The following is a 17,292-nucleotide window of genomic DNA, read 5'->3' as shown; positions in this document are numbered from 1 at the left end:
ATTTTGAACTCACCACATCGTAGTAAGGAAGCCCTTAATACTTGAGGTTGAAAAACAGAGTTGTCCACAGTCAAGGAGTGCTGCTTTTTTTTTTTTTTTTAAAGGAAGGCATTCTTTACCTTACTGAATGTTAAATATATATATATATATCACAAAATACGCCAGTCTAACCACTTTACACATCCTAGTTACTAACCACTTTACACATCCTAGCTACTCATGGTTGGTCACTCTGCACTGATCCCTTTCTACATAGCCTCCCTCCTGCTCACCATTCCCGAGTGATAAAAGCTGGTTTCCCTAGCTAACCACTGCTGGCCATGGTCGTCTCTTGGCGACTTTAGCGTCTCTCCTAGTCTGAGATGACTTCAGCTCCGTGGCCCCCTCCCTCCCCACCCTTGATGTCCCGAGAAGCTCGCTCGGAGGTCTGAAATCTCCTTGCCTCCCTCATCCTAGGAAGCTGAATCAACTTCTCTGTCCACCCTCTCATTATCCCATTCCACCCGCCCCACTGCCCCCAACCAGCGGGGTGGAGACTCGGTGCTGAGAGTGTGCCCAGGGAAAGGCCAGCAGCGAGGAACTAGAATAACTTGCTTCTGCTAACAAAACAAACCAGCAAACACGGTGGGGGCCAAGACCTCACATTCACGGAGGTTCCAAATCCTTCCTTATCCCAAGGAGACAGACTGCCTGCCTCTCCAGCTAAGCTCAGGCAGTGTGGCTTAAGCAAACTCACCGAAGGAATTCAAACCTCAGGATCCATTCTCAGCTCTCCCCAGCCACCCCTGTGTCTTTTTATCTGCAGTCCATCTTGCCCAGGCAAATGGGAAAGCCTAAGTAAAGACCACTTTGGGTCTCACTTGGAAAGCACGTGAATGCTCCCATGAACAACTCCTAGCTGTATCTCTCATCCCAGGGAGACAGAGAAAGCAACAGCCAGTTTGGATTAAAAAAAAAAAAAAAAGAAAGAAAGAAAGAAAGAGTTGTTATCTCTACGGTAAATTAAATTCGGATTCACTTAAAATATGCTAGCCAACTTATGCCACAACTATTTTGGCCCTTTTTGCCATTCCAAAGCCTTTTGTGGCCAAATGTACCATTGTGCTGTTCTTTGACTTGGTGTGGCAGCGGACCTCTGGGCCAATGCCAAGAAACACCCTTCCCTTTTCATATTTTGGGGCTAGCAGGGGAGGGCTGTTAATTCCTTTTGTGACCACCAACTCAGCGCCAAGCGGCCAACAATTTGGTAAATTATATACACACCTAAAATGTCAGCTGCATCGGAGTTTGCTTTCGGCCCCTCCAGAAGGGAACTTGTAGGCTGAAGGCAATTCTACAAGAGTCGGGTTTGCTAACCGCATTCTGTGGGAGGGGCACTAGCAGAACTCCAGACATATGCCCGCGACTCCCACCAGCTGAAGGGGAGGGGATTAAAAGGCAGTCACAGTTATAAACGTACATACAGGGAGCATGGGTGGAAACCCTGACACAAACTGTAAATGCAGAATGTGCCAACCCCAAACTTTGGAGAAATAAAAACGTGAGGCTTCTTAAACACACAGAATTAGTCTGCTTTCCTTGTAAACCATAATCTATTCTGTAGGTGACTCACATGTTTTGTTCTAGAATCTCGCTGCTTTTGATGGCCACAGGTCATTGGTACTGACAGAATGAAAATATCTGTCCACAACAGCACTATTTAAAACTGACCTGTGTTGCTCTTGGTGCCTATTTAGGGAGCTGGGGGCAGGGAAGTGATCCTGATCAATAAGATCACAATGTGTCCCGAGTCTCCCTGAGCAGGGGTGGGGATGGCACTCTGTGGCTGGGGATGGTGTGTGAGCCTCGTTCTGTCTCCCTTTGGCCCATTATTCCCGTTCGCACCCCGGGAAAGGCTTGGGGTGCTCCAGCCTGCTGGAGGAGGCCTTCGCTTCACTGGCAGGAGGATCTGGGTAGCAGTTTGCTACGACAGAGAAACGTTTGGTGGTAGAAGTAAACAGTCCCATAGAGCGCTTCTCATTTCTTCCGTCGGGGAATCTCTTAAGTGCTGCGGAAATCATGGAGCTGACAGGAGTCATTCTTTATGTTTTGAAACATTTCACATAAGACTGAAAAGAACGTAACACGTGCTCGCTAGAGCAGGAGAAATTGGGTTTGAATTCCAGCTCCTCCATGCTAGCAGTATGGCCTTAGGAAGTTCATCTCAGTGATAAAACGCGGGTGATAATAATAGTCCCTATCTCAGAGGGCTGTTCTGAGGATTAAACGAGATAATCCATGTAGACTTAGAACAGGGGCTGGCCTCAAGTCAGTCCTCTAACATAAAAGTAAATGGCATTTGTAGAGCACAGAATAAAGAGGAGTTGTCAGTAATCTAATTATTTAGTACAACCTTCTCGTTTTACACACACAGGATTTTAAGCACCAGAGATATTATGTGACTTGGTAAAGGATAAACTGTTACTGTCCCCTTAGGTCATGGGGTTTGGGGGCTGTCTCGTTCTGTTCCCTTGCGACCAACCAACTATGAAAGGGAAGTTAAATGAACAGGCCCCTTGCCTTCAGTGGGACTGTATCTTAGCAACTCGGGGATGGCATGAGAAAGCTGAGAGTCCTGGGTTCTTTGGCTCCAGCCTTTTGGCCACCTGAGCACTGCCCTGTCCCTCGAGGCAGCAGGCAGGGAAGAGGAGGCTGAGATCAGTAGCTGTGTTACCGCCTCACCGCCTTGCCTACTGTCTCCCTGTCCTCCAGACCTCTGTTCCAGCCACGAATCCTCCCTTCACAGCCTTCTTGCTCTCCTCCAGCCTTCCGTTTAATCTTACTCCATTGCTTTAACGTCCCCTGTGGTACAAGTTCCTAAGCAGCCATCTCTCACACACCAGAGCTGCAAACGGCCTCTGGCTCCCTGCTTTTAACCCCAAGGCAAACACCCACTCCCGGGTGACTAGTTATCTGTACTAGTGCCGCCTGGTTCAAGAGGAAGCCCACGGACAGCACGTAATTTTAATGGCCTATGTTTGTGTGTTGGACATTGGTTGAACTGCCATTAGATTTTGAGGTATATTAATAGAAAGGAACATGTAAAGTTTCCACAGTCTTGCGTCATTTAAACATTTCAATCACCAATGCACGGGAATGTACAGTGACAGTCCTAGAAGATTCTAGCTCCCAGAGATGGGCTAGCCATCTTAGTTTGTACAAGGATTCTACATTTGCATGAGAAAAATAGTACATTTCTCAGAGCACATCGCCACAGTTACACAGATGTCTCCAATGTTATGCAATATAGGGAGTACAGCCTACTCACACATAGTCCACAATAGCTGACATTTATAATGAACAGTTGTTACTGATTTGTATATTAGTCTATTTTTTTTTTAATAATTAGAATATAGTATTTTTACTTTTGGGGGAGAAATAAAGGTTTCCTGCCATGTTACCCTCAGGATCCTTTGATAGTGCTGCAAGACCCCATGCTGGTTGACCTGTACCAAACAGGTTTGTCTAGGTGCCCTCTATGATGTTCACAACAATGGACTGCTTAACAATGCCTTCCTCAGAGCCTGTTTGATAGCTACGGGATGCAAGATTATCTACTGAATATGTTTTTGTAAGCTGTCCTTCAGACTGTATTTGTGAACATACTTACAGCGGCTACTTATCGACTAAAAGCTAAAACAGCTGATTCCCGGCACAGGGAGATCTTGCCCTTTGTTCCTCAGAGCGGATGGTGGTTCCCTGGCATCAGGGGTCTGGTTCCTCGGGCTCCTTGCTGTACCTGGCTGAGAAGCCCTGGAAAACAGATGTATGTGGAGTGGCTTCCTCATTTCAGTAACTTTTCAAGGAGTTTAAAACCAGGCCCCTGGGAGCCGGAAGAGGCTCTAAAGATTGCACAACTCAACCTTTCGCTTTGTAAATGAGGACACCCCAGGAACCGGGGGTAAGATCTGTCCAAAGATGTGCCTTGTGGTCCTTAGCTTGGGAAGAGATTTCGTGCAGACCTGAAGCTGGAAAAGGGAGGAGGTAATCCAAAGGAGATGTGCTGAATGAAGTCATCACATAAAGATGCAGCGTTATCTTTCATGGGTTAACAGGGTTCAAAATAATCCCTACCAGTAGGTTAAGTTAAAAATCCACTGGGGGTGGGGTGTTGGGGGTGGGGAAAGAGATACTCGGCTTTTAAAAAGTGACAAGAAATGGCGGGGAAGGGGCCACACCCAGAGGTAAGCCTTGTTTCCACTTCTAACTAAGACTTAATGGAACCAAGCATTCAGGCAGATGTATGGAATTTAAACACAATTCAGCATGGAGAAATTCTAAGCGTAAAGGCCCTTCAGGCCATCTCCCTTCCACCTCAGTGTTAAAGGAAGCTAGAAAGCCAATTACATTCACAGCAGGGCTGCTCCCCTACTGGACAGGAAGAATGGACCACAAATTCTGTGTGTGCTTTACAAGCTAGTAAAACTATGATTGCAGGTGGGAAGACATAGGGCTGCTTTTTGTTTCTGCCAGCATCTCAGGCTGGGTGCTTTTCTTACAGCAGCGGAAACAGTCTGGTCTCGGTGGTTTTCCTTCCGTACAAAACTGTGTCCTCCACAATTCCATAAAAGGCTGCTTTTTGTGAAGATTGGAAGGATACCTGGGTATGGCCTACCAAAGGGGCATTCGTTCTGCGGAGGAACGGGTGTGGAGGGCGCTCACCTTTCTTAGCAAACACAAACTCACCTTGGCCCAAGCTCGGAAGACCTTTCTGTAACAGTAGAGAGGAGGTGAGGTGATATTAGATCGTGGTACCCCAATCACTCTGGTGAGGCACAAAGGAAGTGTACCACCTTGAAGGGTGGGGGCTCTCCATGTTCACTGCCTTGGGGTCCACAGGGAAGTCTGGTCTAGCACCATGCTGCAGGCAGGAGGTGGGGTGCCGCTCCCCATGGTGAAGGTGGGACAGCTGAGCCTACTCCAGGCTCTGGGGGCTGACATCCCCCTGTAGATTCCGATGGGCGAAACTCCGGTGCCGCAGCATTATTTCTGTGCCGATGGCTGCAATCTAGAATCTATAGAAGGGTATCTTAGTGACACCGAAGGAAGTTCCAGAGAGCCATGGAAAAGAGGCTGGGCTCTCCCAGCACACCAATGCCATGACGTACACCACAACTGAAGTGCACGTCCTCCAGAGCCTTGTGTGTAAGGCAGACTTCTAAGTGTTTTATTGTACTAACACTGAGCCTCACAACACCCTTTTAGGGTGAGTGTATTATTCCCACTTCAGAGATAAAGTTCCTTTGGCACAAGAAGTCACCTGACCCAGGCCATCTGACCAAGGTGCACTTGGGTAAAGTGGCATTTGAACATGAGCAGGTGAACTCCAAAATACGTGGGTGGGAAGCACCGTGGTACCCAGCCCCTCTGTGATGCCCAACAGTGTGTATCATTACCCTTTTGGAGACCTTTGCTCCAGGCAGAAACTTCATCCCGCGTTGGCCTCACACTGGCGTGCTGGTCTCCTAAAAGCTCCTGACAGCCATCTGCACTTTGACTTCTATTTAATTTTCCACTTCACAAAGCAAGGCCAGGGAGAGGGAGGCCGCTGTTACCTTTCCAACGTGATTTATAAACTGCAGCTATCGGGACTGTGGGACTTTCTTGCTGCCACCTGACCTGTGTTTTCAGCCTTCCTAATGTTTGCATTGCTGTCCTGACCTTGCAAAGTGACCTGGAATAGTCCTCCTATTTCCTTGTGCGTCCACTTTGCCGAGCCTGGCTGTCAGCCTGGACAAGCCTGTCAATGAGTGTCTCAAGGGTTTGGGATGGGGTCTGCAGCCCATTGAAGAGCACAATCCCGACACTAACCTCCAATTCCTTCTCTTAATTGGGCATTCATTACTTTGCAGGAACAAAAGCAGGCATTCTCTATTATGAAGCAGAGGTCGGAACCAGTGGCTGTGTTTGGTTTGGCCTGCAGAGTGTTTAAATATTGAGAAATTTCACATAAAATACGGATTTCCGGCTTCTCTCAGAAAATGGACAGAGTTGGTGACTCTGGGGCTACTGAGTAACAGCTGTCCCCTCAGAGGGAGGCACTCTCGGGTTCACTGTCCCAACCCAAAGTTTCCTTTCTGGCCACTTCAGCCAGACTCCACTTCCCTGGTCTCTACCGCAATCCTAGCCAGCGTAGCTCCATTCTAACCCTGCTTTTCTCTCCTTTCCAATGCTGAACAGACTGGTGAGACTGCCATATTCTTAACTTCGGTCACCTCAGCGCAGGGGTAGCCTGTGGCGATGGGGCTAAGGGAGCATTTATCACGACTGCCTGGTCCATGTAAGTTGCTTGCCACTTTCTTCTTACGTGGGTGAATATGAATGACTACCTCTGAGGAATACAAAATCCACCAGCTGAAGGCAGGGCTTCGGAATGTCTCGGCAGCTTCTGGAGTACCACTGCTACCACCTGCACCTCCTCCTGTCTACAAGGATCCCCCCTGCTCTCACAGCTGATTCCTAATCTTACCGACGATCCCAGAAACAAATGCGTTTGTGCTGTACTGAGACACGATGAGAAGTCAAAAAACAAACAGCAATGCGAAAAGCTGCCCGTCAGCCTTCTCATTGTTCCTCAGAAGACAGAGGCGCTACTGCCGACGGAGCAAGGTGCTGCGAGTCAGATGGGATTGTAAGCCAGGATCCCAGGCAGACGGACAGTGGTGTCAGCTAGAGCAGCTGCTAAGCTATCTTACAGGGCGGCTGTACTTCCCGGTTCCTCCTCAGGACACTGCAAGTGAATGAACCTTGGACAGTGCCAGACCTCCTGAGGCTTTCAGCACCTGACTAGAGAATGCCTTTTTACTATTCTTCTGGTGCCCTTGAAGACCGGCTGAAATGTGGAAGGAGCTGGCATCTGGCACTAAGGGGTAAAATCCCACTGATATCACCAGGTGGTGCAAAACTGCAGGTACCTCAACTCCAAGAGAGCAGGAGTGTGTCCATACCAGGAAGCAGCATTAGTCCTTTCCTGAGAAATGAACCTCTCAGTTCCAGGACTTGTATAGTTTCTGGTACATCATGCTTCATACATATTTGCAGAAGGAATGAATGGATGTGGAGAAAATACCCAGCCAGTGGTTTGGTAACAGAGAACTGGGCTCATGCTTCTGGTGCACAAGTAGAAAGTGGAGGTTACAAAGTCCATTCTTGGCAGTTCTGGGCACACTGGAACCTTTCAGTTCTGAGAAGAAACGCTACCATCAAACTCATTCATGAATGTTTTTATTGAGACAACTGTCCAGATAATCCTCATGTGCTTAGATGGAATATTTTCAGGAATGTCAAGGTTAGTGATGAAGTTTTTTTTTTTTCTTTCTGCCTTAGTGATGGAAATATTACAGCCCCTGTCACTGAGGGTTCTGGGGGTTCTGCCTGGCTCACATCTACAGGCCCTGAATCTTAACAGAAGTCTTCCCTGACAGCCAAAGTACTATTGCTGCAAAGTGAATTACCCTGAATCCTGTGGCCTAAACCAATCACTTTATTACGCTCACAGCCTCTGCAGTTCAGGCAGCACACGGTGCAGGTGGCTCCCTCTGCTCCAAACTACCTGCACACTCGTTTGTACCCCAGCTAACATGACAGGAAGGCCAAGGCTGCAGCAGTCTTCACTCATGTACCCAGTGGCAGGTGGCAGCTGCCAATTCAGGCTCCGCTGGTCTGTCTACGTGTGACCCCACAGTGGGGTTCCTTATAACATGGTGGCTTCGTGCCAACTCTTGAAGCTGTATTACCTTTTACAACTTGGCCTTGAAATATCACATAGAAAAACTGTCAATGTCACAACCACTTAGATTCGGGGAAAGGAAATAAAGCCTCACCTCTCAACGGGAGTAGGTCAAACTCACAGGTAAGAAAGCTCCAACCACCTTTACAAAATACAATCTGTCACACCAGGTTGAGTGTGTTCCCAGTCATTCTGGGCTCAAATACAGGAAAACTTACACGACTCTTCTGGCCTCCATGGGCACCTATACATGTGGCCTACACTCTAACATACACATAGAGTAAAAAAGTAAAAATAAATCTTTTTTAAAAAAAGGCCAGACCTGGCAAGATGGCTCAATGGGTAGAGGGGACTTTCCGGAAGCCTGGTGATCTCATTTTGACCCCAGAGCCTACACGGTGAAAGGAGAGCGCTAACGTCCACAGGCCACCCCTTGACCTCCACACACACTGTGGCATATGTGTACGGAAGTAAATAAATACATTTGAAAGTTAAAGGTAGCCATAGCTATTTGACAAAGCTGTTTAGGGGATGAAGGTGTGTACCACCATGCCCAGCCATATTTATACATTCTTTAAAATGTGAAAGGGAGGGCTGGGGAGACGCTGAGTAAAGTGTTGTTTGCCTTGCAAAAAAACAAAAAAAACCAAACAAACAAAAACCTCGGTTCATCTGCAGAACCCTCAAAAAAGGCTTGTGTGGTGGCGTGCATTTGTAAGCCCAGCTCTGGGAAGGCAGAGACAGGCAGACTCCCTCCCGGGCTTGCTGACCAGCCAGCCCAGCCTACATGTGGACTCTAGGCCATCAGTGAGAGACCTTGTCAAGAAAAATCCCAAACAAACAAAGGAAACAAGCAAAACACCGAGGTGGACGGGACCAGAGAAATGACACTGGAGGCTGTTACCTGGCTTACATGTGTGTACACACGAACACACACACACATGAACACACAAATGAACACACACACACACATGAACACAGACACACATGAACACACAAATGAACACACACACACACATGAACACAGATACACACGAACACACACACACATGAACACACAAATACACACATATGAACATAGACACAAAATCAAAATGAAGGAGAGAAGTGGAATCTGGGTCTTCTCTTCTGGCAGGCTTGCGAACAGACCGCACCACTGGAACACGCTTTAACATTTCGTTTTTGACGATCAGAGCATGGTGGAAATGTCAGCAACTGGACTTCCAAGGCCAGGCCGCACAGAAAGAGTAACATCATCTATCTTTTACTCCCTTGAACCATTTTCAAGCCAGCTACCACACCACGGGGACTCCTTGGGCATCCTGCAGCGTGGGCTAAGACGAGGCCTCCCACTAACAGGCCCCCATCTGCCAGCTGTGGGATGTTGACACCGCTCCAGCTGCTGACCACAGGCCCCACCCAGCACACTCCTTGCAACCTCAGCTCAACTGAACTGCTCAGGAATTCCTGGCCCATAGACAACCATGAGAGACAATTACTGTTCACTCTTGTGTGAAATTATATGCTTTGTGGTAATCTGTTGTATAGCAATAGATAATGAAGACACAGAAAGGTGCCCTGCTAACCAAATATAGCATGTCAGGCTTTGCAGCCTCGCTGGCCGTGTCCCTGGTGACAGGTAGCACTTCTGTGGGAGGTGTCAGGCTGAGCAGTCAGGCTGTGGATAGCTCAATAGTACCACTGGCAGTAAGTGGTCCTTGGAAACAGGTCCTTAATGAGGCTGTATGATGACTGATTTGATATAAACGGGAAACAACACAAAAATCGTCACCAACACCGATGGTTGAAAAGCCCAAGTCTGAGTAGGAGCCAAGTGACCTGATCCCAGGAAGGGGGCTCCAACACTGAGCAGCCACCTTCCAATTCTGGGGCTGCATCCTCATCTATTATATGGTGTTTATACCTGAGGGGCTGGAGGGTAGCTTCTGGAACCTCAACTGAGCTCTTCTTCCCCTGGACAATGGGGCTTTCTATCCAACCTTCATAAAAGGTCATCATCCTGACCTGGTTTTTGAAAGATTTCCATTAACTCTGTACTTAGATGTCAATATTTGCTGCCACAGTCCCTGACCATCTCTCTCCACCTCCTTTAATGCAAGCTATAGCTGGGCACCGTGCTAAGACTAACCAGCTAGCATTAAGCACAGTCTTCACCATCACCTGTTTAGTCCTCCTCAGCTGACTATCCCTAGCAACAAGTCATAAAAGAAAAAATCATCAACTAAACTAAACCAAACCTAAATCCAAAAGCCCAGTCGTCATGGTCAGGGGGCGGCGGAACAGGTGCCCAAGACCGAAGACTTCCGTTCTGGATCTAGTACTTGTACTTGGTGGTTCTTATCAGCCTGCTCCTTGCCCTCCACACAAGATCAGGAGGAGCCTGGAGTCTGAGCAAGAGGTATGAATGCTCAGCACCTACTCAAGAGACACCTGCTCCTCTGAGACTGCTAGCCAGCCAGGCCTTCCAACATTCAACTGCTTCCCACCACCTAGGAAAAAAGCCTTTGAGGACAGTATGTACATTTATTTTCTAAAAATTCATTTGCTCTAAAGCATTTTCTCACATACCTTGTGGTCTTTCTTCCTAGTTCATGAATCATGCAGACTAGCCCTGGCTAGAGCGCTAACAGATTTAGTGATGTCTTAATGGTGGCTCACGCCTGCTGCTCCATCCCCGAGTGTGGCCGGGGGCTTCTGAAGGCGCCGTCGCTGAGGCAGACACAAGCACCGGCTAGGGCGCAGCCCAGGCGAGCTGTCACGCTTTGTGTTTCTGCTTGTTGAATCCGAATGCTCCTAATTAGTTATTCTGCCCAATAATGCCGGGGTGGACAATGGCGCGGGGACCGGGGCTGCTGAGGCTATGAATACAAGTTCCTTCGCCTCCCGAGGCTCGGGGATTGGTGGCTTGGTTGTGGGCACTGAGGCGCTGTGTTCCTGCTGGCTGTGGACTCAATGACATCAACCCACATGTGAAGGAAGGTCATCACCTGTCAGTGCTTTGGCAGAAGGGCAGCTCCCTGAGTGCCCGCTTAGGCCTTGCCTTTGTCTGCCGCCTCTGTGGAGAGTGCCCACGGAGAACAACACTCGGTGCCTCCGGTTGCTTGGTGGGGGCAGGGCACACAAAGTGATTCACCAAACACCCCTGAAGAATTCAGCAAAACATGTCTTCAAAGACTGGCCTTGAACTGCCTTGGACATGGCCTTTTTTGTGAACTTACGCACGAGCTACGACTCCAGGAAGCCTCTGAAGTGGACCACCAGGTGCACTGTTCTCGCGCGAAACACTTGTGACAAAAGCTCTATGAAACCTGAGCTGAGACGTTAGCTGTCCAGGGACCGTGCGTATTCAGAAAGACTGGACCCTGGGCTAGGCTTGGTAGTGCATTCCTGCAATCCCAGCCCTCGGGGAGGCTGAGGCAGGAAGTCAGCCTGGGTGGCACAGCATAGCGAGACCCTGTCTCAGAAACAAACAAACAGTGGACAACATTAAACAACTCACAACTGTTCTGACAATCAAAAGTAGAGATTGGGGGACTGGAGAGACGGCTCAGTGAGTAAGAGCACTTGCTATGAAAGCAAGAGGGCCTGGGTTCAAATCCCAGCACTATGTAGAAGCATGGTCTGGCTCCCAGGTTCGTCAACCTTGCTGGGATAGCATGCTTCAAGTTCAGTGAGAGATTGTGAGTCAAAAAATAAGGTGGAAATGGACAGAAGAAGACACCTGGGGTGGTCTGAATACGAATGGCCCCATAGACTCATGGGTTTGAGTGCTTGGCCATAGGGAGTGGCACTATTAGGAGGCGTGGCCATTGGTGGAGGAAGTGTGTCACTAGGGGCGGGCTTTGAAGTCTCAGAAACTCAAGCCAAGCCTAGTGTGTCTCAGTCTCTTCCTGCTGCCTGCAGATCCAGATGTGGAACTCAGCTCCTCTCCAGCACCGTGTCTATCTGAGTGCTGCCATGCTTCCTGCCATGCTGACAAGGGACTAAACCTCTGAACTGTAGTCCAGCCCCCAATTAAATTCTTTTCTTTATTAGAGTTGCTTTGGTCATGGTGTCTCTTCATAGCAATAAGACCCTAACTAAGACAACATCTGACATACTTCCCTAGCTTATATATGCATGTACATGGGTATGTGTGCATACACACACAAACAAAATAAAATAAAAAAACCCAGGGGTAATTTATTTGTTGTTTCACGACTAATAATGCTAATTTATTTGCTTTTATTTTAGGGGGCAAATTAGTGAGTTCAGGATAGGACACACACACACCCACACACACCCATACACACACACACCTTCCTTCCTCCATGTGTCTATCCAACCACAGATTCACTGAGTATGCACACGTTCTGTGAGATGTCAGTTGCTCAGCTGAATGCTCATTGTTCCAACCATTCTAGGCCACTCTGGAGTGCTGTGGGATGTCTTTCTGTATGCTGTGAATATGTGTGTGCCACCACCACCTGGCCAGAAAAACTCTTAGAAAGAATTTTACCTATTAAAAAATTCCACTTTTGCCAGGTGTTGGTAGAATATGCCTTTAATCCCAGCACTTGGGAGGCAGAGACAGGCAGATCTCTGAGTTTGAGGCCAGCCTGGTCTACAGAGTGAGTTCCAGGGTAGCCAGGGCTTCACAGAGAAACCCTGTCTCAAAAAAAAAAAAAAAATTCTACTTTTCCATGTCCATGTGTTCACAAAAGCTTAGCAGTTGCCTGCTTGGCCTTTCTGACACTGCTTTCAGAGTCTGAAAGACAATGTGCATTTGCCCTTCCTAAAGGGAAGTCTCTGTAATTATTTTTTTTTAATAAGAAACAAACAACAAGACATACCCCAAACAAAATAAGATCTCCCACAGAAAACTTAATAGTAGTGTCCGGAAAGATGCTCAGCAGCTAAGAACTCTGGCTGCTCATACAGAGACCTAAGTTTGGTTTCCAGCACCGTTGGTGGATGGCTCATGACTGCCTATGTCTTCAGCTTCAGGGGATATGACACTTTTTTCTGGCTTCTGTGGACACACAGACACACACACAGACACACACACACACACACACACACACACACAAGTATACATAGATACATAGGAATAGAAAATGTCTTAAAAAAAAAAAAACTAATAGCTTTTCTTTCTTTCTTTGAGCCAGGATCTCATTACGTAACCCTGGCTGTCCTGGAACTTTGTAGACCAGGCTGGACTTGAACTTAGAGATTCACCTGCCTCTGCTTCCTGAAGGCTGGAATTCAAGGCATGTGCCACCACCACCTCAGCCTGATAACCATTTTCGAAATACTCTTTTTGCTGAACAGAATTCATCTGGAATCCAGCCTTAAGAAATGAGTGCATCAAGCTGGTATGCCCTAGATCTCCCAGGAACTGGAGAACCTTTGCCTTCCCTAAAATGTCACTTCCTTGGCCCTGCCATTAGGTCAGAATGATCCTCGGCTCTGTTTTATACGTTCCAGAAAATGCTGCCGACTGACTAGTCACACAACGTGCTACTGACCAGCTATGTTCCATGCATGGGATATCCAGACAGCAGTCTAGCCACTGGAGAAACACAGGCACCAGCACACTCTTGGCCAAAAACTACAGGTGATTAGCTCTCAGCATAACAGGAGAGCAATGGTCAGTACTTGCAATTTATTCCCACATATCTACGTATACTGTAGCGAGAATGAATGCATTCCAAGGAGGCAGAAAATTAAAATAGTAATTTCTTGACTGCAACAAAAGATCTATCAGGTCACTGAAAGTCTCCAGCCATCGTTGATTGAGTACATCTGCTGAAATCTTGAGGGGTGTTATATAAATGAAACATCAGGGGTGTGATTTTTTGGTACCAGAGTGTTTTCAGCATCTTTAAATAATATTAGTACTTTATGTGCTATACTACCTTACGATGATGCATAAACTTCAACTTCCTCTTTACTATATCTATTGTCTACTTACTTGCATGTGTGAGTGTGTGCACACACACGTGCGTGTGCAAACACACACGTGCGTGTGCAAGGTCAGACAATGACTGACAACTGTCAACACTCAGGCCTCTCCTTCCACTATGGGGGTTCCGGGGATCAAACTCAGCTCAGCAGGGTGGCAGAAAGTGCCTTATCCTCTGAGCCACTGAGCCAGCTAGTACGCCTATTAAATCAGAACCTTTCTTGAAAAGTTCTTTTAAAAAATCAGACTCACAAGAGAAATTTGTTTAAAAAAAAAAAAAAAGACTCTGTTATTGTTCAGGAGCTATACTTCTCAATAATTTATTAATTTCTCTTTCTTTCACTATAAAACATATACCTAAAAACTCCTTTTTCCACAGTTAAGTTTGCTTTCATAGACGCCCTTACGAGTAAGGAATGGAACCGAATGGGATAAAATCACTGACTCCGGCAGTGTCCCTGAAAGGGACAAAGACTGGAAGGGAGAGGCCAGGGTGCCTCAGATCCATGGAGGTATGGCTGGTCAGCGAGGAAGGGTTCCCGCTCCCCTGATATACTCTTCACAAAAAACACTACTATTGTTTTCCCTCCTCCAGGTCCCTTCCCTTTCCTATGTGGCAGAGCAGTTCAAAATAACAAATAGAAAACATACTTGTTATTTACCCAGAAACCAAAGGGAGATGAGCAGGGGTGCTCTTCAGGGCTGATAGCCAAGATACAGACAGATCAAAAGCCAAATGCAATTTAGTCCACCTCAGGCAGAAGCAGTAATTGAATTAAACTTCCTCTAAATATGATAAGTTTGGGGCTCTTAAAGCCAGGCACAAAGAACCAGGTTAGCGTGAGCTGCTACATAAATGGATGTACTGAGCGCCAGCCTCCGCCCACGGGGAGTGTGATAAGCTGGCCAATGCTTCTACCATTCCACGGCCCAGCTCAAAACTGATTAAGCTACTTACGGGGCTCCGGGGGCTAATGGCCTGGCCCACCAAGAACACCACTGTCACCGATTTAAGTAAGCTGCTTGGCATGTACGGTTTGATTATGACAAGGAGAAAGAAAGGGCCGTGTGGGGAGACAGCGGGGTACAGGGAAGCTTTAAGAAGCAGGCTGCTCTTTTATCCAAATGGATACAGACATTGACACCCTAAAATGAATACGGAAATACTGCAATTCTCTCTTCCTCTGACACCAAAACTCGTTTTGAAGGGCCTCCTTAAAGGGCGGTGCTCTGTTTGATTCCACCCCTCCATGCCGTGACCAGCCGATTCCACTGGGTGCTCGCCTATGGGGACCAGCCGATTCCACTGGGTGCTCGCCTATGGGGAAGGTGGGCAGGACTGGAGGAGCAAGCAGGTCTAAACTTGACAAAGACTATAGACTCATCCTCGATTTCTCTCAGTCTGCTCCAACTAAATGCTACATTGTTTTTTGTTTTTGTTTTTGTAATTTAAAATAACTGTCTTACCTCCACAAAAAAAAAAGTCTTAATATTTTAAATTTTAAAAAGGCATACCAGAAACCTTGAAAAGTAATTGAAAGTCTGAAAAGTGATGGAAGTTTTTAAGCAGAGCTCATTTCTTTTGGGTAAACCAACCGGAGGAAGAAAGGGCAGACTCCCAGCAGTTCGAGATTTCTGAAGGTTGCCACAATTATTTTTTGATTGGTTCTTCAAAGAATCAGTATTTATTTAGAAAGTAGAGTAATGCTTTCTTTGGTGTCTAGCAGCTTCTTAGGAGTGTGTTGTTGATTTAAATGATTAACCAAGGCGAAGCATACTCAGAACTTAAGGCTGAGCACACAGAGCCATGGTTTCTCCCTGGCTGCTAACCTGGTCAATCATTAAAAGTCCACGCACTGACAAAATCGTAAAAGCTGGTTTTGACTCTCTTCTGCGCTCTGCTGTGCTTCATTAAACTCTAAAAGTTATCCAGCTGTTAGATTTCAGCACATCTGACGGCCTTATGCATCCACTCACTGCCTTCCTCATATCTTTTTTCTTCACATAATTTTTAGTTGAAATATTCATATCACATAAAATTATTTTAAAGAAAACAATCAATGTATCTTTAGTATATTCACAAGGCATCATCACTATCTAGTTCAGTCCAGGAAGAGATTCCATATCCATTGGCAGTCTCTCCTCACCTCCATTCTTTCCAGAGCCTGGAACCACTGATCTATTTTCTGTCACTGTGAATTTCCTCCTTGTGGGCATGCCACTTAAACAAAGATGCGTGTTTTTTCCTCTCTGGATTCTTAGCAAGATAAGGCTCATCCATGTTGTAGTGTGTATCACTATTTCACTCTTTTTATGGTTAGACAATGTTATACAATAATGATAAACAAGGCCGCTCAGTCGATGAACATCTGGGTTGTTCCTCACCTTTTTTTCTATCGTCAATCACGTTGCACTGGCATCCTTACAGAGGTTTTGTTTCATTTGTTTTGGGGACAGGGTCTTGCTACGGTAGCTGTGGCGCCTGGGCTGCCTCAGTCTCCTAAGTAGCTGGAGCTGCAGGTGCATATCACCCTACCCAGCACTCACGGACAAGTTTTCATAAGGACATGCGTTTTTCCTTCTCTCGGGCATATACTTGGGAGTGGAATCTCTGGAGTATATGGTAACTCTAACTTTTTGAGAGCCGCTAAACTGCTTTCCAAATGGCTATTCCACTCGACTTCCCACCAGCAATGGGTCAGAGCTCCAGTGACTCTCCATCCTCTGGGATTTGTCATAGTATCTTTTTATACTAGATCTCCCTCCCATTCAGAATACAAATTAATTGAATGTGAAACTACTACAATGACAGATTCATTCTATACCAAAACTGTAATCCACAAAGTGACTTCGGAGAGAAAACAAAACCGCAAAGGCCCCTCTGATCACTCACCTGCTGCAGGTCAGCGAGAGAATACAGGTGGATCTGTTGAAGGAGGTATTCTCTGGGGAAAATCCTGAAAACAAAGGCAGACACACAAGTGACCGATGGGCCCTAAGACACACTGTTCCTATGTTAAATCTTCAGAATTCCTTCCTCTGCCCTCGGCCTCTGCCCTCTGCCCTCTGCCTATGCCCCACCCTCTGAGAAACCTCTAACACTACCCTTGCCTCTGATACGTTTCTTTGTAACACAAATACTATCAATAAATATCATTTGTCATTCTGAATGTTATCTGAAATGCTATATATTATGTAGTGTTCTAGGACACATCTGATTTTTGTTGTTTTGTCTTTGTTCTCTTGGTTTTTGGAGATAAGTTTTTGATATGAAGCCCCCTGTGGCCTTGAACTTAAAATCTTTCTGCTTTAGCCTTGACAGATGCCGGGATTACAGGAGTGTGCTACTCTGCCTGGCCTTGCTTCTGGTTCCCTGTGCTAGTTCTGTCTCTAACAAGTTGTGTGATCTTACATGCATCTCACACCCAGCTTCTATGCTGGTCTGGCTGCTATGACGCGTAACAAGAACAACTGAACTTGGTATCTTTAACATCTTAGCAGCTGTAACAATAATGTGCTGATTTGAATAAAAACGGCCCCCATAGGCTCGTATGCTTGG

At 46.7% G+C, this 17,292-nt stretch overlaps 1 protein-coding gene across 1 annotated transcript in view; it reads right to left on the bottom strand.

The window, feature by feature from the left end:
* Plekhm3 (pleckstrin homology domain containing M3) overlaps window positions 1-17,292 on the bottom strand; it is a 165,065-nt gene that overhangs the window by 52,580 nt on the left and 95,193 nt on the right. Inside the window, exon 6 of the mRNA XM_028886701.2 lies at window positions 16,627-16,690. Within this exon, the coding sequence (XP_028742534.1) occupies window positions 16,627-16,690 (64 nt within the window). The remainder of the gene's footprint in view (window positions 1-16,626; window positions 16,691-17,292) is intronic.

The sequence above is a fragment of the Peromyscus leucopus genome, chromosome 13, assembly GCF_004664715.2.
Source record: "Peromyscus leucopus breed LL Stock chromosome 13, UCI_PerLeu_2.1, whole genome shotgun sequence".
Lineage (NCBI taxonomy): Eukaryota > Metazoa > Chordata > Mammalia > Rodentia > Cricetidae > Peromyscus > Peromyscus leucopus.
This window is presented reverse-complemented; position numbering and strand designations above follow the sequence as displayed.